The sequence below is a fragment of the Neolamprologus brichardi genome, chromosome 20, assembly GCF_056152115.1.
Source record: "Neolamprologus brichardi isolate AB-2024 chromosome 20, ASM5615211v1, whole genome shotgun sequence".
Taxonomy (NCBI): domain Eukaryota; kingdom Metazoa; phylum Chordata; class Actinopteri; order Cichliformes; family Cichlidae; genus Neolamprologus; species Neolamprologus brichardi.
In genome coordinates, this window is record NC_142123.1 from 18,304,673 (window position 1) to 18,329,321 (window position 24,649).

The 24,649-nt window shown below is 39.6% G+C and overlaps 1 protein-coding gene across 1 annotated transcript in view; it reads right to left on the minus strand.

The window, feature by feature from the left end:
- Positions 1 to 7,973: 7,973 nt before the first annotated feature.
- The window catches only part of arhgef10lb (Rho guanine nucleotide exchange factor 10 like b), a 31,687-nt gene continuing 15,011 nt past the window's right edge, over positions 7,974 to 24,649 (minus strand). The window contains exons 11-20 of the mRNA XM_035915019.2: positions 19,300 to 19,427; positions 19,080 to 19,180; positions 17,923 to 18,044; positions 15,995 to 16,081; positions 15,450 to 15,667; positions 14,605 to 14,762; positions 14,326 to 14,468; positions 10,758 to 10,929; positions 9,793 to 9,909; positions 7,974 to 9,084 (exon numbers count right to left, since the gene is read on the minus strand). Coding sequence (XP_035770912.2) covers positions 8,501 to 9,084; positions 9,793 to 9,909; positions 10,758 to 10,929; positions 14,326 to 14,468; positions 14,605 to 14,762; positions 15,450 to 15,667; positions 15,995 to 16,081; positions 17,923 to 18,044; positions 19,080 to 19,180; positions 19,300 to 19,427 — 1,830 coding nt within the window. The 3' untranslated portion in view covers positions 7,974 to 8,500. The remainder of the gene's footprint in view (positions 9,085 to 9,792; positions 9,910 to 10,757; positions 10,930 to 14,325; positions 14,469 to 14,604; positions 14,763 to 15,449; positions 15,668 to 15,994; positions 16,082 to 17,922; positions 18,045 to 19,079; positions 19,181 to 19,299; positions 19,428 to 24,649) is intronic.

Consider the following 24,649-nt stretch of genomic DNA (forward strand, 5'->3'; position numbering starts at 1 on the left):
ACATGTAGTGTCCTGGAATACAGCTTGATGTCATTTATGCAGAGTAGGTGAATAAGGTTTACTCCAGTCCATATTAGGTATCTGTAGCCAGTCTTGTCAATGATCTCACTGAGGCGGTTCAGGCCTATGCAGAACAGCAGTGGGAACAGAGCATCTCCTTGGTAGATCCCACATTTGATGGTGACTTGTGCTGTGCTGTTGTACGCCACATCCGCACTGAATTCCTGATTATGGCTCTACAGTTGTAGAGCCATAATCAGGACCATCTTGTACAGTTCTACGCATTCTAGTATCCATGTGTGAGGCATTGAGTCATGAGGCTTTCTTGTAGTCAATCCAGGCAGTGCACAGGTTGGTCAGTCTGGTCTTACAGTATCAAGTGACTGCTCTGTCTGCAGGTAGTTGATGATTTGCTCCTCCAGTGTTTCTGCCCATTCCTTTCTGGGTCCCGCTCAGATATTGAGCCATGTGCTAGTTCATCTTAGTTGCTATGATGGAGCTTCCATGTGGTGCTGAGGTAGGTTATTGGCTGGTAGTTTGATGGGGCCGATCCCCGCTGAGGATCTTTGGGGATCAGGACTGTCTGGCCTTACTTTTATCAAAAAATGTTTTGATAAAAGTAAAAAAAAACATTTGTCTCAAAATGGTAATGTCAGGGATGAAGTGATTGACTGATTTTGCGTGTTTTGACATATGTGTTTTAGTATTTTTAGCAACTGTTTTGAGAACTGCATTAGGAATAATTATAATTTCAATCTGCTGTGAGAATTATGCCAAATTGAAAAACTAATCACAAAAGTCTTTCACAGAAGAACATTTTAAACCCCTCCTGCATCACACAGTTGCCCTAATAGTCCACTCAAAATCCTGAACTGAAAATTAACTGGAGCAAGTAAAGTGGGTTAATGTAGATTTATGAGTTAAACTGCAGTTTAAATGAGATAAAGTGATGAGCAAGACCCCTCCAAAGCCTATGATGTAATGACAGCATCTAAATTGTTTCTATTAAACTATGAATTAGAAATCAAATATTCCTTTGCATTTTATTTTATGTTATTCATGTTTCATAATTTCTTTAAATGTAAGTTTCAAAATACATGAATCAATTCTTTACTTTTTCCCCTCATATGGAATTGTCATGTGTAATTCCCATTGCACCTCTATGATGTTGTCTTTGGGCTCCACATCACGTTAGTGAAGGAGCTCGTTCACCTGGAAAAAATAATTCATGAACCTAAATCTAGATGGACATTTTGAAGATCATAGATCGCAAATCTCTGACTTCTGCTTTGGGATTAGCATTCATGCACTCTGTGGTTTGAGCAGCTGCTAACATTTAATCATTTTAAAGTACAGATTACCTTGAGCAATATGGGTCATGGTTAGACAATGGGCTTTTTTATCCCTAAGGGCAAAAATCTCTGAGCAGGATTAAGTAACTTACTAAAGGACAGCTTTCCTACTCTGAAGCTATAACAAAAGGCTTAATAAACATCCAAATTTCCTTTCATAAAAATGGATTTCAACAAGATCCATGAGAAAGACTGCAGCTGCTGAATTTGTAACATTAAATCTATGTTTACATAATCCTCACATAGCTGCAAATTTTAAAAAGCTGATAACGTTTTTGAGGTTTTTAAACATTTAATAGCTTCCAGACAACTTCTGGTTTCCAGTCAATTCACCTCAACCAAAATACAAAAAAATAGATATAACAATTTTTTTGTATCATATAACTTATGATATGCAAAGTCATCTGTGTACACAGTCCAAAGTAAGGCTGGGCTGACCATTGGCATGTTGTCCTAAAGTTCTCATGAAGATCATTTCACAATACAGAAAACATCATTATTTGCATGGGGATTTTTAGTAATTTGTTCAAGGAGTACTATGATGCTTGATGACTAAGGTCGATGTCAAGACTGTTGACATCGACCTTAGACAGCCATGCCCTGTGACCCAGCCCTGTCCGTGACTCTAAATAGGATAAGCAGAATAAAATAGATGGATTTCTAAGGATTTGGAAGAAAATAAATACTTTAATTAAGCAAATTATTAATTGCAGAGTTAACACAAAACAATTGTCGTGTAGTGATGTGTCCTGTCAAACTACTGTTCCAAATGTGTAAAAATACTGGCATGATGGCATGATCCTTTCACTATGCGCGCGCACACACACACACACACACACACACTCTTACTCTCTTGAGTACCAGTATAAAAAGTGCATTGTTGTCTTTCAGGTGAATAACTTCATCACAAGTAAGTTTATGTGAAACCATCATGTTCCCTGAAGCAAATGATTTAAAAAACACTTTTATAACTACTACTACTACTTATAACTACTCTTAGAAACTGACTTTTTTTGACTACTGAAAAGACCACACAAAGGCAAAATCAATAATATCAACAAGGAATCACAAAGCACACCCCTATGTACTTACCCGTTGTAAGACTGAAAATGTGAAGCAGAAGGAGGAGGCAGAGGACAAGAGAAGCAGTCATCCTGCTGGGTGCTGCTGCTCACAGCTGAGGATGCTCCATCTGTTATCAGAGCGGAGGATGACAGCAGCATTTCATCTCCCATACTTCACTCTGAGGCAGCTTTGCTCAGCAGCTCGGGTTTAAACTCGGAGGATTACAGCATCTCTCTCTCTCTCTTGTTTTTGTTTCTACACCTCACTCTCAGTGCATCTCCATGTCTGCTTCCCTGTTTTGTCTGCCAGAATATTTAACATTCTGTCCTATTTTCTGTTTCCTTGTTCAAGTTGAATGACAGAACAAGCTCTCTCTCTGCTGTGGCTTAATGTATGCTGCTTATCACAATCCAGCATTTGTTTTTTTTTTTTCTCCTCTGGATAGGTTTATGTGAAAAAGCACAAAAATGTGCTAAAGAAAAATCTCATGTAATTAAGCTTTCATGTGTTTCATGTGATGCCAATTAAAACATTAAAACATGTATATATTTTATATTATTTCTCATGGAGGGTTTTTGGCGGGGCAAAAAATATACAAGCAGTATATTAATACTACGTGTGATTTATGCAGAATGTGTGTGGTTGGCTACTAAAAATAGTTTATGGCTGACTGTTCCAACAGCCTAAAGGTTTAGTATCATACAAGGATGCTAGTGGAGAGAGAGCTACTCTGGCTCTGGGATGTTTAAAATGTAGAAAGCATTTTCTGTGTTTTAGCATAATTTGTTACTGAAATTTCTCTGATTATCATCCACTACCGGTCAAACATTTCAGAACATCCCAGTTTTTCCAGGTATTTATTGAAAATTATGCAGTTTAATGTCTCAAAGTTAACAGCAATGTTTTCATCCTAGATTGGGTGAACAAAAACAATGGCAACTGTGTAAAGTTTTTCTGTTATGCCTGTTTCATTCATTTTTAAATGTATTAAATGAGATATTAACAATTTTTAAAAACTCTGTTTTTACATCACATTCAGTTCAATTGAATTCAATTTTATTTATCTAGCGCTAAATGACAACAACAGTCACCTCAAGGCGCTTTATATTGTAAGGTAGACCCTACAATAATAATGTTGGTTGATGTGGTTAGCAAGATGAAACACATCTGTTACAATGACTAAAACTTGTTTACTTGCTAACGTTAGCTGTATTGCCACACAAAGCGCAGTTCATAGCTGAACTAAGACCAGTGATTTATCCACTATATATATATATATATATATATATATATATGTGGAAATCACCTGAAGAAAAGCTGCCGGTCGCTTAGCTTCACCAGCTTCAGTCACTGTTAACCCTTGTGTTCACACCATATTGCTTTCAAACATCTTTGATCTTGGATCACTGATGTGTGGGGTCAAGCAAAGGTCATAACCATAACAACAACAACAACAACAACAGGCAGCACAATGAGGAGGCAGGTGCTCTACATCCAATTCAATTGTATTTATACAGCGCCAAATCACAACAACAGTCGCATCACGGTGCTTCATATTGCAAGGTAGACCCTACAATAATACATACACAGAAAGTATGCTCACAAGCCTCCATTGCACTGGAGGACTTTGCACTTGGAGAGGACTCTGTCCATTCCAACACAACATCCCAAGTAAACCGGGGAACTTTGAGATAAAAACATGGGCAGTATGTGATGCCAGGTCCAGCTGTACATGGAACATGCTAGTGTATGATGGCAAACCATCTGGCCTGCAGTCAGGGCATGCAAGTTGTCCCTAATATTGCAGAAGGTTTCCAAAAGAAAACAATCACCAGTAACAATTTGTTTACTGTATATGACCCTTGGCCTGCAACTGCAGAAAAGAAAGCTGTCCATGATGGGACCAGTACAGAGGAATAAACCTGAGCTTCCTCCTGCACTTGTGTGAAATATGGACACGGCTTTGTCCTCATGAAAGTTTGCCTTCACTCAGACCCATGCCCTGGTGTTCCTACCATGCCAAAATATAGAAAAATGTCAGGTAATGAGTTGGAATAAAGTCGAATAAAACCTTGAAACACAGAGATGAATGATATTTTATACTTATTGCTTTATAAATATTCAAACCAGACGGGGTCATTTTTGAGCCCAAAGGACAACAGATGTACAATACTTGAAGTAGTTTAAAAACAGCTTCCTAAATTAACTTTGACATATACCCGTCTGTGATCATCTGTTAAAACAACCAACTCTGGTTGTGAAACGATAATCAAAAAACCCCTCAGACTTCATTCAAAATGTGGGTGTTTGATGGAGAGTTGCGGTTAGTGAGAGTTTGGAGACAGTTTGGAGAGAGTTTGGAGGTTTATGAGAGTGAGGAGAGAAAGTCAGGAGAGAATGGAGCCAGCTAAGAAGAGGAGGATGTCCTCCCCTGTGTGGGAACATTTTGATCTTATTCCTCCCAACAAGGTATGTAAATTTCTACAGAAGATGTATTTTCATAATACTGATGGTGCAATACAATTTATGTTAAGCTGTCTTTACTTTTGTACAAGGTGAAGTGTTTGCTATGTGCCAGGGAGCTGGGATATAACAACAACACCTCATCCATGCTTAGGCACTACAGAGCTTTGAGAATAAGGGGAACACCGATTGTGGTGCAAGACCAGGTGAGCCATCAAATGCAATGATAATATAGCATGCAGTAATGTTACTAAATGATATAACAATATTATACAACTGTAATAAGTTACGTGTATGATATTTATATTTGTGCTTTGTTTTTATTGTCTTTCCTCAGGAGAACAATCTCAAATAGATGAAGACCTGGTTACCATGGTGATTGAGGACTCCCAGCCATTTAGCATTGTGGAGGACAAAGGATTTAAAAGATTTGTTAAATCATTAAATCCTTGCTATGTTCTCCCCACTAAAAAGGCCATAAAAGCAGTGAAAATTTAGTTTTTACTGAATAAAATGTGAACAGGCAGGACTGAGGCCTCAGTCTGTAGCTGTCCATACCTCAACGTTACAAAAGCACAACCACTGTCCACACCCCAACCACACCTCACCTCACAGTAAAGGGGTGGCTAGGGGTGGCTGTAGCTCAGGAGGTAGAGCAGGTCACCTACTGATCGGAAGGTTGGAGGTTCGATCCCAGGCTCCTCCAGTCTGCATGCCAAGTATCCTTGGGCAAGATACTAACCCCAAGTTGCTCTCCGATGCGTCCATCGGAGTATGAATGTGTGTGAATGTAGTTAGAAAAAGCACTAAGTACAGATAAAGTGCTTGTGAGAATGGGTGTGACTGGGTGAATGTGGCATGTTGTATAGAGCGCTTTGAGTACTCCGGGAGAGTAGAAAAGCGCTATATAAGAATCAGTCCATTTACCATTTAAATGATCATTTCCATTTTAAGCATTTCCAAATAATCATTTTGCATACTGCCAATATAAATATACACAGTATACTGCCACCACTACAATATACATGTTTTACACACTCCTTTTGTTGTTGACATTTACAGGCTGTGTGCAAAAAACCACACTCTTCAAATTCATGCCAACTAATATTTTTACGTCCAGTAGGTGTCCTACTAGAGCAAATGAAGCTTCAAGACGCTTTGCGCTGGGGTGAACCAATTGGATGAAAAGCTTCAGTGCTTCATGAAGCTTCATCTGCCCATCACTACTGACCTGGCCCTCTCCCCTTGAACATCTAAGTTCTTCTGCTGAAATACTCCAAACGATATCCTCCTCTGGACTATTCCATTCAATAGGTAAGATAAACATTACCATTCTAATAAACTTATGATGCTACTCTTTATTAGCAATAAAACACTCAAAGGTGTAGTCAATACATGTTACATCAATACATATCTCTCTAACAAACACAATCCTGAAATCGGCTTTATTCAGTTACACCAATTCTCCCCCTTCTTCACCTGGTCCCTTCCTGTGACATCCAAACTAAACAAGAAGCTATAAATACAGGAAGTGAGGCATCACTTCCTCCTTTTGCTCCTGGAACACAGGTAAGTCAGGTGAGTTCAAACCAAGTAAACTAGACAAATTAACAGTTGAATTAAATAAAATGTTAACTTAACAAACTTGTCAATGTTGATTTAAGCCAAGATGCTATATTATATAATCTGTAAAAGTACAAAACATAAACCAACCCGGGATAGTAAATGTTTGCAAACTACAGAATTAAAATAAGGTATGGCTAAATCAAAACACAAATGTTAACTAAGAATAGCAAACTTCAACTCTGGACAAATGGTGTTCTCACCCACTTTGTCACAGCATCCACACAACCAAGGGTACAACTCCTCCAGCTAACTGGCAAAGTCCAATCAGAGGAGATGCTTGCAGATGTGAACATAGATCTACTCATCATTTGGCTGAAGAAGCTAATTGAAGGCCTGGTAGCATAAATAAGTGGGCTGCTAACAGCAGGTACTTGTCTGGACTTGCCAATACAGGGCAGAAAATCCACAATTATGAAATATCCCCACAACATGGAAGCTCCACTAAAGTTGGATTTATAGTCCCACAAATGTGTGCACGTACAGACCGGGAGGGGAAAGGGATTTTCAATCGCACAAGACGCACTGTCCAAGTGGGCTGGAATAGAGCAGTGAGTAATAGTGAGTTCCCTGGGGATGGGAGCTCAAAAAATACAGCATGTAAAGCACAGATATTGTTTTTAACACCTGGTTTTACTTCAACTCTCTGTATGTTACAACTTTGTTCTTCTTTGCAGCTGGCTGACAACAGAGTTCAGTGCAAGCAGACACACAATCCCTGGACAGATGATGCGGTCTCTCTGCACGACCATAAATAACGCATCACAGCAACCAAGCTAGTTACAAGTAGACACGTGAGTCAACCATTGAGCACAGCACAGAAGGACATTAGAAATAACAGTTTACAAAGCACCAGCTCCTGGTTGAGCAGTTCATGAAGATTCGAGGAACAGGCAGACCAAACTCAGCACCACCTGGATTCACTACATGAAAGCCTCTGACTCTTGTAGAACATCTTTGCTGCATATGGATTAGACATCACCAAGTTCCCATTGCGTCTAAAGGTGGTTGAAACAACAGAGGATTAAGGTCCTGTGGGACTTTCAAGTTCCGGATAGAAAAGCAGCCTCTGGCCAACCAAACAGATATAGTTGACAAGAAGCAGAAGACCACAGCTGTGAAAGATGTGGCTATGCCAGCTGACAGTAACATCAGACAGATGGAGCATTAGACATCTGAGAAGTGGCGAGACTGAAGGAACAGCTGTGGCCGATGTAGGAAGTCGTCATCCTAGTGGTAATAGGAGTATTAGGAGGTGGAACTTTCCAGCAGTGAATCTTAACAGCTCACAGTAAAGACATCACTTGACTCCATTAACTGTCTGGGTCTGTGTATTTATGTTGTATTTATGGTGTAGCTGCACACACACGCTCTCTCTCACACACACACACCCAAACACCATTGAAACTTTCATTGTGATGCAATTTTCTTACATTTTATTTCCTTTATTATATAAAGATTTAGGTTTTCATTAAGTTCTTTTCATAATATGCCACTATTTTGTTTAGCCTAACACTGAGATGTGTGTCCAAATCAAAACGTTTAAGGTCCAAATGCAGACACTGAGGCTTGACACTCATCTGACATACACATACAACCTGTTTCCATATAGAAATGTTCCACCAAGTATCACATTGTACAGCTTCATTTGAAAAACATTGCTGATTTTAAAATTAGTATACTATATAAGCCAGGTTCTTTGGAGGATTGCTTCCTGTAAATATGGAGTTCTTCCTCTCTACTGATGCCAGGTGCTGCTATCTTTGTGATATGCAACATTACTACTGCTCACTGTAGTAAATAAAGCTGTCACCTAGTATCCACTGTGATGACGGTCGTCATCTGTAGGCTTAAGTAATGTTACTTTTATTTTAACTGTCAACTGTCAAAGGTGATATGTCTTTGACTTTAGAATCAACCTTAAATGTTTAAACGTGCCTGGTCTAAGAGTAATCACACTTGACTAGAACTAGAGTAACCGAGGACAAAGAAAGCTGTCATTGGCTAAGCGTGAGAGGGAGCTGCCACACGAGCAGTGTGTTTTCACTGGAGTCTGAGCAGGTTTCTTCTGATGCTGACAGTCCTATCCTGCGGTATCCTCTTCCACCAGAGAAGATGGCTGTTGAAGTGACTTTGTTACGTTTGGCCTCTCCCTCCTTCCCCAACTCCAGTGGCCGCCCTCTCAACCAAACATCGGGGTCCTCATTTACTTCATAGATGGAGCCGTCCTCCATCTGGAGATCTGGGGAGGCCTTTGGGTTTGCTTGTTCTGGCTGAGCTGTCAGCAGCTTCCCAGGAAGCTGGGAGGTGGAATGGAGGTGGTACTGCAATAGGAGATGCTTAGGTTTGTCCTGCTTCCATGGAGAAGTTTCTAAGTTCTCCCTATGGTGGCTATTTTCCAGCTTCTGCTCTCCTCTTTCTCCTTCAACATTACCTCCACCTCCTCCCTCTCCATTAGCACTCTCTTTGCTAATGTTGAAGATGGAATCCCGTCGAAGCAAATCAGAGGCCAGGGTGCTGCAGGCTGACACCAGGAAATCTACAGCACCACAGTGAGCATTCAGAGATGTCATCGCTTTACCTGAGGATATAAAAGTTGTACATCTGTTCACTTTGTCTCATTTTACCAGAGTAACACATGAAAGAAGTAAATGTGTTCCAAAAGACTAAAAAAACCTAAAACTGAACAAACATTAAGTTTTCAATAGAACTAAATAGAGTGTAAATGCAACCCTGCAGAGAATCATCAACATTTCAGGACCACAGTTTTAGTGGAGTTTGAGTTAAAAGGGGAAGAAGTTTTAAAAAACTTGCACTGAGACCCACAGAGGTAGAGTGTTTCCAAAGCAAAGCATATGCACAGGACTATTTGATATATATCGCACATCAATAAACTGAAATAGAAAACTAAATAATAAAGTAAATTAATAGGGGAACAAATAGTATAAATTAGGAAGCAAATAGAATTGAAATAGTCATTTTTTCATAGATTTTATATATAAAAAAAATAATGGCTACACTTCTTTTGAGGGAATTAATGTTATTTTTTGTTAAATAGAGCATATCTCCTGTTTCTTTGTTGCTTTCATGGTTCAGTTTCCAGTTTATTGAGTTAACTTTGTTTTGGTGAGTGCCAGAGCCTTCATCATCAGGCCATCATGCTACATGGATATATTGTATATCACAAGAGATCTTGAGATGTTCAACCAGTAATGAGCACATGCTGTGTGTACATTCAACTTCAGTCACAAAAACATCAGAGAGCAGGAGTGCTGATGCATGTTCTGACCTGTGATCTTCGGGATACCCTCAAGAGTCGGTACAGAGAAAGTGATGATGACACCCTGGCTAGTCCCCACCCACAACATACCCTGAGAGATCAGTAAGCTGGATACACAAACGTGACCTGGAAAACAAACATTTAACCATTACATTGGTCATAGTCTAACGGTACATGTTTTATTCCTGCCCAGCCCTGACAACACTGTGTGTGTAGTCTGCCAAAATTTGAACTCAGGCTGAGCTCTGTCACTGAGCAGCTCAGTTCAATTTACAGCGTGGAGATCTTAAGGAAAAAGTGAACAGGAAGGGAAAGTTTCCAGTAAACTGTAAACGTATTGTAGTATGGCATATCACACCCCTGTGTGTCTTGGCTGAAGACATCTCTATTCATGCCTTTAAGGCAGATAACCTGTGATGACACTATGTAACTGAATGTCTGAATGTTAGATAGACAGCATTACATATTGTTCGTGAGAATGGGAGCAAGTTGTATAGAACAGAAATGCATCATTTAATAACAACTTCTGCTAACTTCTGTTCCCTGAAGGAACAAGGTTGTCCTGCCATGCAGTTGGGTTTAATAATAATAATAACTTAGATTTGTATAGTGTCTTTCAAGAAACCCAACTTTGCTTTACACAACAGTAACTAGAACTTAAAATAGCTACGGGTTGTGGGATTTGTTGACGAGGCGAGTTTTGAGACGTTTCCTGAAGGACTCCAGTGTTGGGCCATCGTGAGTCTCATATGGGAGAGAGTTCCAGAGGGTGGGTGCTGCCACACTGAAGGCTCTGTCCCCAAAGGTATTAAGGTTGGTGCAAGGGACAGAAAGGAGACCCATTCAACATGACATCTAAACATTCAGGCCGTGACAACAATATTCTAGAAATGCTAAACACAGGTCTAAAAGCAACTACACTGTATTTTTGGTATGCCCGTCTGTCTCGGTGACAGTATCTTTTTTGGCCTTGCCTGGTGACAGATAGTTGGTACGGGTGGAGATGTTGACTTCCTGCAGTTGTTGCAAGGTCTCTGTGTGGAACAGATGAATGGAGGATCCTTTGGTGAAGGCCATCCAAACACCTCCACCTGAATGGACCATATGGCTAACACTGAAGTCTGGATCTGAGTGGGCTTCGAAGCTCTGAAGCACAGAGAGAAAGGGTTAATCTGTGGCTTATCTGTCAAAAAAAATATGTCAGTTGGTTCCACAAAATGTGTCATATGACTCATTTTGTGGAAAATATTTTTTTTAGGAAAACATGGTACATGAATGTTCTGAAGAATATTTTAATTCATGTAAACAATAATCTGCTGGTTGTTCAGTAAATAAAGCTCTTGCCTAGTTGTGACTGTTATCTGAAAATAAGAACAACCCCAGGTTTCTCTTCAGCACTGTAGCCAGGCTGACAAAAAGTCAGAGCTCTTTTGAGCCAACCATCCCTTTAACGTTAACTAGTGATGACTTCATGAACTTCTTCACAAATAAAATTTTTATCATTAGAGAAAAAATTACCAATAATCATCCCACAGATGTAATATTATCTACAGCTACTCTTAGTTCCATTGATGTTAAGTTAGACTCTTTTTCTCCAATCGATCTTTCTGAGTTAACTTCAATAATTACTTCCTCCAAACCATCAACGTGTCTTTTAGACCCCATTCCTACAAAACTGCTCAAAGAAGTCCTGCCATTGATTAATTCTTCGATCTTATATATGATCAACCTATCTCTAATAATCGGCTATGTACCACAGGCCTTCAAGGTGGCTGCAGTTAAACCTTTACTCAAAAAGCCATCTCTAGACCCAGCAGTCTTAGCTAATTATAGGCCAATCTCCAACCTTCCTTTCATATCAAAAACCCTTGAAAGAGTAGTTGTCAAACAGCTAACAGATCATCTGCAGAGGAATGGTTTATTTGAAGAGTTTCAGTCAGGTTTCAGAGCTCATCACAGCACAGAAACAGCTTTAGTGAAGGTTACAAATGATCTTCTTATGGCCTCTGACAGTGGACTCATCTCTGTGCTTGTCCTTCTTGACCTTAGTGCAGCATTCGATACTGTTGACCATAATATCCTATTAGAGCGATTAGAACATGCTGTAGGTATTACAGGTATTGCACTGCAGTGGTTTGTATCATATCTATCTAATAGACTCCAATTTGTGCATGTAAATGGAGAGTCCTCTTCACACACTGAGGTTAATTATGGAGTTCCACAGGGTTCAGTGCTAGGACCAATTCTGTTTACATTATACATGCTTCCCCTAGGCAGCATCATTAGAAGACATAGCATACATTTTCACTGCTATGCAGATGACACCCAGCTCTATCTGTCCATAAAGCCAGATAACACACACCAATTAGTTAAACTGCAGGAATGTCTTAAAGACATAAAGACTTGGATGGCCACTAACTTTCTGCTTCTTAACTCAGATAAAACTGAGGTCATTGTACTCGGCGCTGAAAAGCTTAGAAATATGGTATCTAACCAGATTCTTACTCTGGATGGCATTACCTTGGCCTCCAGTAACACTGTGAGGAACCTTGGAGTCATTTTTGACCAGGATATGTCCTTCAACGCACATATTAAACAAATATGTAAGACTGCGTTCTTCCATTTGCGCAACATCTCTAAAATTAGAAATATCCTGTCTCAGAGTGATGCTGAAAAACTAGTTCATGCATTTATTACTTCCAGGCTGGACTACTGCAATTCATTATTATCAGGATGTCCAAAAAACTCACTGAAAAGCCTTCAGTTAATCCAAAATGCTGCAGCAAGAGTACTGACAGGGACTAGAAAGAGAGAGCATATTTCTCCTGTTTTGGCTTCCCTTCATTGGCTTCCTGTTAAATCCAGAATTGAATTCAAAATCCTGCTCCTCACATACAAGGTCTTAAATAATCAGGCCCCATCTTATCTTAATGACCTTGTAGTACCATATTACCCTATTAGAGCACTTCGCTCCCACTCTGCAGGCCTACTTGTTGTTCCTAGAGTATTTAAAAGTAGAATGGGCGGGAGAGCCTTCAGTTTTCAGGCCCCTCTTCTGTGGAACCAGCTTCCAGTTTGGATTCGGGAGACAGACATTAGCTCTACTTTTAAGATTAGGCTTAAAACTTTCCTTTTTGCTAAAGCATATAGTTAGGGCTGGACCAGGTGACCCTGAATCCTCCCTTAGTTATGCTGCAATAGATGTAGGCTGCCGGGGGATTCCCATGATGCATTGAGTTTTTCCTTTCCAGTCACCTTTCTCACTCACTATGTGTTAATAGACCTCTCTGTATTGAATCATATCTGTTATTAATCTCTGTCTCTCTTCCACAGCATGTCTTTTATCCTGTCTTCCTTCTCTCACCCCAACCGGTCGCAGCAGATGGCCGCCCCTCCCTGAGCCTGGTTCTGCCGGAGGTTTCTTCCTGTTAAAAGGGAGTTTTTCCTTCCCACTGTCGCCAAAGTGCTTGCTCATAGGGGGTCATATGATTGTTGGGCTTTTCTCTGTATCTATGAAGCGCCTTGAGGCGACATTTGTTGTGATTTGGCGCTATATAAATAAAATTGAATTGAATTGAATTGAATTGTAGTCATCTGTAGTATTCGGGTAAATGTGTATGCTGAGAATACATATTTACTAGGGTTGGGACTCGATTAAAAAATTAAATTAATTAGAGGCTTGGTAATTAATTAATCACAATTAATTGCATTTAATCACACAAGAAACTTCGCCCCAAAGTGCAAATGTTTTTTTTCATTTAAAAGGGTTTTAGCGGGCGACAGAATCAAATAATACACATGGATGTTAGTATTGTAAACTCGAGCTCTTTTAATTTTGGGGGGAAAAAAATGAAGCATTTAAACTGCATTTCAATTCAAAACAGAGAAACAAAAATAATATCCCTGGTCAAAATTGGGCAGACCTTTGACAACCATTTGATATTTGATGCTCTACTGTGAATAAAATATGGATTTATGAGAACAAATCATTTCATTCTGTTTTATATACATTTCACAGAGTAACACAGCTTTTTGGGAATCAGAGTTGGAATCCAATCCAGGCAGTATTTTCCTAAATGTGGTTTACTGTTGATGCTGACCCATTAAACACATTTAACACTTACAGTTTTATTCTTCTCTTGTAGAATTGGTAATCCTTATTGAGCTTACATTGGGCCTTGACATAGCCTGTCAGGTCATTGTCTCTCTGAAACAAGCCCTTTTGTCTTATTTGCCTTAAAAAGCAGCTTTGAACAGCAGGTAGGTGGGACTGTTGAGCTGGTCTGATAATTTAGTTTTGCATTTGTGGTGGATTATACATCCAAGAGTATAAAAAATGTCTGAAATGCAATAGTTAGAGGACTCTGAAGCTCGAGCAGTTGGTTCACAGGAATCACTTGTAAAAATGCCAGCCTCATTATTGGGTCATTTTGACATGGATCCACCACTGTAACAGTATACACATCCATTGCAGAGCACAAGGGAAAGTGTTAAAGGCCCACTTAAAATGTTCTCAGTGTGCATACTGAACAGTCAATATACCTGCATGCAGAGGCTGTCTCCTTGTATGACAGTGACTTGGTTTTCACAGCTGGCCCACACAGTGTCTTCAAGTGTCAGCAGACAGTAGACCGGCTTGAAGCCAAGAGACACTAGCTTGCATGAATCCACATCCCACAGTCGCTCTGACAGGAAGAATTAGTTGGTGGTTTAGCACCTAATTTGAGCTCTGTGATTTAGCTCCTACTACGCTAGTGCATGACCTCATTAGTCTGACATGCAAACTCGCATCATGTGAGAGTGGTATCTGTGACAGCTCACCTCCAGTTTTTCTGTGGTATATAGCTACTTTGCCATTAGCCAGTCCAGCAAACAGGAACGACAGTGAATGTTTGAGGCAGAGCACTGGACAGTTGTCAGGGTTTACCAAGGTCAGCAGGCACTGAACAGCTGTGTCCACACTGCTCTGAACATGGATACTGGAAAGACAAGCAGACAGAAAAGTCACATATTACACATGGGGCCAGATTGTTGCTGTTGCTGCTGTAACAAAATAACATAGCTCTACATTAGTCTTTCAAAATCTCATAGTACAATCTGCTCAAAGAGATACATAAGAAAATTGAATGTCATTACCTGATTTCATGCTTTTCATGTAAGTTTTAAGGTTGTCTTTGATTTTTTTATTTTTTTTTTTAAGAATAATGTATTTTGCAATCAACTTGTTTTCTTAAGCCTTTTTTGTGCAATCCAAATCAAATAACAGCAGAGTACCACATTCTCTCAGTTTATAGCAACATAAAATCACAAAATAGGTTTAGGCATCCTTTTTCTGGGGAAAAAAATAATAATGGCATAATCAGCGTAAAAACTGCCTGGTGCAAACCTCGGCATGAATGAGCAACTGTAAACTCCCACAGAAACTGTTTTTAGCAGCAGTTCCTCAGTGACAAAAGAGGGTTCATCCTGGCCTTAAAACTGGTCGATGACGTGAAAGAAAATTGATGATATTAAAAAAAATGGTTCAATATTTTGAGGAATTGTCTTCTTTTTTTTAACCTAAAGTTACAATCATTAGTCAAATATAACAAAACTGTGGTCCAAACAATACTTAATGTTCCAACAGCTATAAAACTAAATAATGTGCTGTGTTGGGAAAGACTGACCTGCCGTCCTGCAGGCCAACACAGATTATGTTTCCTGTCTTGGCTGCCCTTTGGGCTTTCCCAGTCCCCTCCTCTGTACTGGGGCACGTCTCCTTCACATACTCAAGGCAAAGGACTGGGGCTCTCAGTGGGAGGGTTTTGACCAAGCGGGCACTGGCTCGGTTCAGAGAGAAAATCTCTATTTGCCCATGGTTGGAGTTGCCACCTCCACCAGCAACCTGAAGACCATGACAGGAGAAAAGTAGCTTTGCTTATCACAAAACAAAACAAAAAAAACCAACAGTCAAAGCAATTATGCCATGGATCCGTAATGTACCAATAACAGTGTGTCTCAAAAGCACAGATTTGAACAGCCAAGGTTTTATACATAAGTTCTTACAGCAGGGGGACAAGCTTAACCCAGCAGCAGAGCTAACACTGTGGTGGTTATACAGACATAAAACAGAAACCGCACTGAATAATGCATTCAAACATACAGATCCACATAGGAGCAGGTGAATACTGAATAAAAAGATGTTTTCTGAACAGTGGAAGCTTGAACCCACCCAAAGGTAACCCTGTGGCAAGGATGTGCTGGCAGTGCAGAAACCAAGCAGTCTGGACTGAGATGGGCTGTGAAGAGCTGCCTCCAGCTGGCCAAACATAGCAGACATGTTTGAAACATTAATGACGTTATAAATCATCTCTAAACAAATAATTCATTAATGTAACAGAACAGATAAAAAAAATTATTAAAAGGTCAATTCAGTTATTAAAACAATAATGTGTTAATAAATTAACATATTTATTTAGTGAAATGCTTTCTCATCTCATACAGCTAAAACTACTCAGTATCACTCACACTATATATATATATATATATATATATATATATATATATATATATATATGTCTTTCCATGTCTTATGTTAATGTGTCTAGTTGTGCTTCCTTTGTCTCGTTAGCCCTGATTTGTCCCAGCCGTGTTTCTCTCCTGTTTCCCATTCCCTGATTGCGCCCTCTGTGTATTTAAGTCCTGTGTTTTCCTTTGTCTGTGTCGTGATCTTCATTGTCCCATGCTGTATGTTCCAGCCATCTGCCTGTTAGTTTAGTTTATGTCTCCCCGTTTAGCCAGTTTCCTATTTTTCTCATTTAGTAATAATTGTTTGTTTTGAGTCCATCATTTCTCCTATCCTGCCTGCACATAGCCTTCACTTGACAGAGTCGTAGGCAGAGCCTGGCTTATTTCCCACAGTTTTTTTAATCTGTTGCCTTACGGTTACAAGTGCTGTCACTAGTGATGGCCAAATGAAGCTTTCTGAACAATTGAAGCTTGTATTGAAAAACGGTTTATTACTCGAAGCTTTTCAACACAGTCCTCTCTAGTGACATCTGGTGGCCAAAAATATGAAGAGCCGCTTGAATCCACAAAATAAAACCAACTGCTTCATTATGACTGCTCACTCTACTGAGTGGAATTCTGTCTGATCCTCCGTTGTGTTGCTTTGAACGTGTATTTTGGGGGGGTTAAAAAAAATGTGGTTTATTTGTTTAATAAATAATCTTGACCAGTAAACTCTCCTTGTTCAAACATGCACCATGGTGTGGTCTTTCTTTGCTTGTGACTTCTTGATGTTGGTAAATACAATAATTGAAAAATACCACATTACATATAATATACATATAATAATGTACAACACATTATGGAGTATGTTTCTGCTGTGAGGTCCTGCCTCCATGCACTTGTGCAAGAGCTAGACGGGTATATTTATAAATAATATTATATTAGGGAAATTTTCCCAGACATATTTTAAACCTGGGGGTAGAATTGATTGTGAAATGGAAAGGGAAAATGCTTATGAACTTGCAAATTAAAAACATGATGCATTTAAAGTAACCCCTTTTTCATTTTTATTTAAGAAGAGAATTTGTTCTAGTGTGCAATGGCTGAACCTGTTCCTTTTCATGGAGATAATTTCTCCTGCCTTAAGAAAAATCCCTTCACATGGCACAGAAGAGGCTGGAGTGCAGAGAAACTGGTAGAGATGCAGTTATACAGTCTACCTGGGCCCCACAAACTATCAGCTAAAGAGAATAAATAGATTAAATTGCTGCACATTTGGCAGACTAACATTTTCAGATTAGTTAAACAATAAAATATATATTTTTATAACATTACATGTAAAGAGTCAAGTGGAAGTTTTTCTAAAGTTATTTAATGATATTTATATTATGAAAGCAGATTTTCATAATATAAATATCGCATCGGAGCGTCCCTACATGGGAGGAAACTGTTCAGGCTATGAGGAATGTGTGGACATGCAGCAACGCAGGGGAAGAGCTGGTGAAGCTGAGAGCAGGAGGTTAGGATAGTCCAGCTGAGATTGAGTCACCACAAAGTTCCTTCATTTAATTAAAGACTAATCAAACACCGACTCTAAGTGAAACATTTTTGGACAACTGTATTTGTCATCAGCAACAGCTCTCCTCTCACCTTCAGAGTGTGTGTTCTGGAGGAGAAAACCGAAAGTTTACAGGTAAGCAGTGGGCAGCTTAACAGAGCTTTCGTCTTCCCATCTTCTTCAGCACATTCCCAACCTGACGTGTTTTCCTTTCCTGCCCAAACAACAGACACGCGCACACACACACAAACATTAAAGACAAAAACTAACAACTTTCTTAAACTTTCAAAATGCAGACTTTGCTGTATAATAATAATAATAATAATAATAATAATAATAATAATGGATTGCATTTATATAGCGCTCATAGATCCTCAAAGCGCTTTACAATTCCACTATTCATTCACTTTCACATTCACACACTGGTGGAGGCAGCTACAGTTGTAGCCACATCTGCCCTGGGGCAGACTGACAGAAGCGAGGCTGCCATATCGCGCCATCAGCCCCTCTGGCCAACACCAGTAGGCGGTAGGTGAAGTGTCTTGCCCAAGGACACAACGACCGAGACAGACAAAGCTGGGGATCGAATCAGCAACCTTACGGGGCGATCGTGGCTCAAGAGTTGGGAGTTCGCCTTGCAATTGGAAGGTTGCCAGTTCGAGCCCCGGCTTGGACAGTCTCGGTTGTTGTGTCCTTGGGCAAGACACTTCACCTACCGCCTACTGGTGTTGGCCAGAAGGGCCGATGGCGTGATATGGCAGCCTCGGTTCTGTCAGTCCAGCTACAACTATAGCTGCCTCCACCAGTGTCTGAATGTGTGTGTGAATGGGTGGATGACTGGGTGTGTAAAGCGCTTTGGCGTCCCTAGGGGGGACTAGTAAAAAGCGCTATACAAATACAGGCCATTTACCATGGTTACAAGATGAGCTTCCCGACCCCCTGAACTACGGTTGCATGTATGTAGTAACTTTAAAGTTGAAGACAAATACAACTTATCATTAAAATTAATTTGATGATTTATTGGTGAATTAATGTCAAACTCATGTCTCAGCATGAATAGGCTGCAAATTTCAATTTAACCTAAAATTGGCTTTTATTGTTTTACAGCATTTATCAGCACTGCTAACTGGTTGGTAGTTTTTAGGTGAAGCATAAATCTAAAAAGATTGTGAATCTGAGTGCTCAGAGTATCAAAGTGCTATGCACGCAGCAGTCCATTTCCACACTCCACACACACAATTAAACTTACTCTGGGCTATCTTGGCAAGGTGAAGACGGTTCACCCAGGAGATCTTACTGAAGGGGTTGGGAGTGTTGAAGACCACTATGATGCTCACTGGACGACCAGACCTGTCAGGCATAGAAGACATGACCACATGTTATTCAAACACTTTCACACACCTCTGCCTGGTAAAACCTCACTGCCCCTTCTCTAAGTCTGCTTTGGATATGGACCTCTTGACACTTACTTGTCAGGTTTGCCTGGAACAGATAGGCGTAGGCGACACTTGTTGGCGTTCTGGATCTCCTCCTCCTTTAGACGGATGAGCCTCTGTAGAGCCAGACACCAGTCCTGAGACACTGTTGTATTCAGATTCTGGCAGGGAGATTAAAAAAAGGGGAAATAAAGGATGGACCTCACTTGTTTGGGGTGGGGTTGTGTTTTGTTTTTGTTTTTTTTATAAATAAACAAATACGGCAGAGGTGTGGTCGCTGGCTCAACTGCAGGTGCTGCAGTGAACTCAAGGGTCGGTCCCAGGAAGGTTGGAGAGACGGGTGGAGATAATTTATCTAACGAGGTTTTTCCCTTTTTATAGTAAGATCAGAGACTAGAGGGAAGGAAGAGTGTACCAAACTGGGAAGAGTTATATAAGTGCAAAATCAATAAGAACCCCTAACACAACCGCAACAACAGTGTGTTGGGTTGCAGTCTTTTACATACACATTCAGAGTTTTAACCAATAATGTGCTTAGACATACTGCTGCTCACTGATGATCACCTCTCTTCTTAACCTACAATTCTTTCATATAATTTTATGGTCATTAAAAGCTGTTGAGCCATACCATTTTCTCAATACTACTGTAGGGTCCTACAGTATATAGCACCTTGATGTGAATTTTGTAAAACTTGAATTGAAAGTGAGAGCTTTAATCATCTAGTTACTACTCTGCACATCACCCATGTTCTTAAAAATCTGTCCTGTAGTATTCTTCTTCATATGTATGCCTGGTTTGAGATAGTAGGCATTAATGCAGTTATAGCTGTCTGTCCAAAACAGCTTGCTATTATGATATATTTATATTTAACTGGTTAAACAAAACAATTATTATTAATCAAGAAGACAACAAAGTATTACAGTTTTTCTTGATTGCTTAATCACTATAACCAATCTTGTGAACCCAAATTTCAAAACCATAATGCCACTTTCCAAAAAGCACACCCATTACCCTGAGCTATAAACACTATGCCCCTGCTTTACCACATGAGTCAGATGTGGTGAACTGTTACTGCAAATCTCTACACACAAATCCCTACATTTGTCAGTGCTGAGACCATGTGGTCACTTAGAAAGCACTAGCAGTCAATAATGTTAACTCACATAAGCACAGTTTTAGCTCAATTAGCACACAATTAACGAAGTGGAAACACTAGAAGTCAAAATGTATCACACACCAATCAGAAACTTTGATAGATAGACAAAAGCGGCAAAGTCAGCTCATTCAGGTTTGAAACAATGGAAAAGACATAGAAAGGAAGAGGTCAAGGAGGAGGAGGAGAAGGAGGTCTAGGACACCAGGGAGGAGGAGGTGGAGGAACATAATTGGCCATTGGGCTATTGTAAATGCCCCCTGGTCAGCGTGGAGGGAATGTTGCTCCCTGTGCCGCCATCAGCCAACAAGGGGTACTCCACTGCCATGCCATTCTAGGACCCTATAAATAGGGGGACCATATTTTGATTTTGAAAAAGAGGACACTTGGCCCAGTCATAAAAAACTTTACTTACAGTTTTTCTGAATTGCTAAAACACTAAACCCCATTGTAAAAACTAAACTGTCAACTATGAAAACGCTTTTATCAAATCAATCTCACAGTTGCCAAAATCTTAAACACTATTCGTCTGGTTAGGAGACTGTTGGCAAATCTGAATCTCCCGTTTACCAAAACTCTCTAAACACATTCTCAAACACAAAACACATTTAGCAGTGTGGTGCACTTGTATCCAGAATGGTGCACACAGGCAACAGAAGTTAAACACAACTAACACACTGTTTTCATCATTAACACACTACCACTCAAAATGGAAAACACATGTTGCAACCTCTTCTTCTGCTTTTTGCTAGATTGAATACAGCTTCATCCACGAAGATGTATTCATGAGGCCTAACCATTGAGTCAAGTACACAACAAACTAATTTTAGTTCTGTAAATGAATAGTATGATGTATACATGTGCTGTGTATACAAGTATACTTATAATTAATTGTTTTTTGTTTAGAATTGAAGGATGGCCACATGAGGGTGGAAGGACATGCATGCGCTCACAACACCAGGAGACACTTATTGTGGATATGGTCCATCAGAATAATGCAATTCGACTGCATGGAACACAGCAGTGGATTATAGAAAACAACATACATGTTGAATCTAGCAAAAAGGAGAAGAAAAGGTTGAAATGTCATAGGTCAACGTGTCATTATTGAACTGCCTGGCCAGCGTGGTGGAAATGTAACTATCTGTGCTGTCATCAGCAGCTATAGGGTTCTCCACTGTCATGTTACTGTTGGGCCATACAACACTGAACTTCTAGCAACATTCCTGGATGGTCTACAGGATGCTTTGCTTGAGCAGAGAGATCGCGAGTAGACTTTTGATGAGCAGCTTTTTATCAATGTGTTTCTTCCACCATACTCTCCCTTTTGAACCCTGTCAAGGAGTTTTTCTCAGCATGGAGATGAAAAGTATACGACCGAAACTCTTAAACACAGGAAAATCTACTTCAAGCAGATTAAATTATTAGAATATGCTGTAAAAATATATAATTTTTTTATGTATATGTAACTTTTTTATTGCAGTTTTTTTTTTGTTAAAATGTGAGTACAAGTATAAATGAATGAATAAATAGACATTATTTTCCCGCTATCTCACAGAGTTTTGTATTTATTTCTGTAGTGTGTAATCGTTGCTAAGTTGTGTTTGCACATTGGCTGGTTTTGTGTGGTTTTTGACAGTAGTGCTTGATTTTGAGAAAAGTTAAAATAGTTTGGAGTCAAATGTTTGGTTTTGCAAGACAAGTCAAAGGTTTTGTGTGTGTGGCTTGAATTTTACAGTTTGTGTTTAGTGTTTTGAGACAAAGAGATGAGATTTTAGGAAATGTGTTTTAGCAATTCAGAAAAACTGTATTCTGGTTGCTTAAAGAAAACGCTGACATATTTAAATGATGCCTTCTCTGTGCGGTTAATGAATGGTGAAATAAAAAATATCACATAGGCTTTTACAAGTCAAGTGCAAAAAAAGAGGACGGTTGGTCACCCTACTATAACACTATGCTTCTCCTTGCTTTTCTTGGCGGTCTGAGACAACATATGTTCCAGTGGGACTGAGGGGAACCAGCAGCCAGAGCAGCCTCACTATGTTCTTGTTGTCAGCTTCCATCGCGCTGCTCTGGTTCGAGACTGGTTTACCAATAACCCAAGGTTTTCTAACATCTTTCTGTCTGCATACTCTCCCTTTCTAAACCTGAGGAGTTATTTTCGGCATGGCGGTGGAAAGTGTACGACAGAGAACCGTATGCCCGTGTGCACCTCTTCCAGGCCGTGGAAGATGCCTGCCAGACATATCAGTAGATACATGCCAGGGGTGGATCAGGCATGCAAGAGGATTTTACCCCGGGTGCCTGGCTAGGGCCAATATAGCCTGTGATGTGGATGAGATTCTCTGGCCTGACCCAGAACACAGACAGGATGCTGAGGTAGAATAATATTTTGGGGGTGTGTTGGTACATGGTACATGAATAAAAATGTGCCACTGTATATACATTGGTTGCGTCTTTTTTTTTTTTTTTAATTCTTTATTTCTAAAATATTAATTCACGAAGGTGATTACAGGCATTAATCAACACAATTTACAAGGGAAAAACAAAGCAAAACGAAAGAGAAAAGGAAAAAGAGAAAAGGAAAAAAAAAAAGAAGAAGAAAAAAAAAAAAGAAAAAACAGTCGGGAGTGACCAGTTAGCTAGGTTGGTGGTTTCAAGCATTGAAAAGAAGATTCGGCTTATGGGTATTGGCATATAGGACCCACTTATCCCAGCACAAATGGAACCAACCCACCCTGTCATTGACATGAGCTGTTACCTCCTCCATCCTATAGATCTCTAGCGTAATTTCCCACCATAATGACAAGGTCGGTATATCTTGCAAGGACGATTTCTTAGTTATACTTTTCTTACTTGCAACAAGTAAAGCTCTTAACAGACATATATCATTTTTAGACCAGTTCTGCGGTATACAACCAAAAAAGATTGTCTTCATGTCCAAAGGGAATGTACAGTCAAAAATGCCTTGTAATGTACCATGAATGTCTTTCCAGTAAGTCCGTAGCACAGGACAGTCCCACATAATATGGGTGTGATGTGCTCGTTGGTGTCCACAGTTTTTCCAACATACAGGAGGGTTCCCATCATAATGAGCCTTTTGACACGGAGTAATAAAGAACCTTATCAAAGACTTCCATCCAAATTCCCTCCAGCTGTTGGAGGAAGTACTCCTCCATTGCCGTTCCCACATTTGAGTCCATTCATCCCTTGAAATACACATCCCTCCCTCCTTTTCCCATAACATCTTCACATAATCAGTTGAGTGGGGAAGCTTATTTATAAGAAAATAATACAAAAAGGAAATGAGTCTTGTATTGACCTCCCCACTGTACGCCTGTCTAAACAAAGTTACCAGTTCCGCATTAGTGTTTGGCATCACACCGATTGTTGTCTTTATATAATGTCTTATTTGCAGGTATCGATATAAATCCTGTTTTTCTAGATTGTATTTCTGTTTCAGTGTGTCAAAACTAATAAAGTTCCCATCCTTAATCAAACTATCGAATGTAGATAACCCTTTAGCAGACCAACTTTTAAAACGTGAGTCCAATTTATTCGGGACAAAGTCAGAGTCATATGCATACCATTTAAATAAAGCCAAATCCTGTTCCAGTTTAAATTCTTTCATGACTTTTCTCCATATATTAAGTGTACACGACACCCAGGGGTTGCAAACCTTGTCAATACCTTCTCGAATGTTCCTCTATAGTACTTGGGACCTCGGAGAGCAAGAAAATGGTTTTTTTGGGTTTTTTTTAAATGTGTAGATTAATGTTGTGTCCAAGGACTTTTCATGGAGGGTACAAGAGAAAAGATAAAAAGATATTAGACATTTATTATAATTTAATTCAGACTGTTCATATAAGACCTAATGTCATAGAAATACCTTTTAACTTACTTTACATTATCTTTAAAAAAAGATTCAGAAGGAACACATCAATATATCTGTCGATTTATTGATGGAACAGTAGAAAAGCTGTGATCAACCAATCTCTTTTGTCTCACAAGCTTTCAGAACACTTTTAGGAAGACATACCTGCTGCATAAAGCAACAGGTTTCAGGCCCCTCTTCTGTGGAACCAGCTTCTAGTTTGGATTTGGGAGACAGACACTATCTCTACTTTGAAGATTAGGCTTCAAACGTTCCTTTTTCCTAAAGCATATAGTTAGGGCTGGACCAGGTGACCCTGAATCTTCCCTTAGTTATGCTGCAATAGGCATAGGCT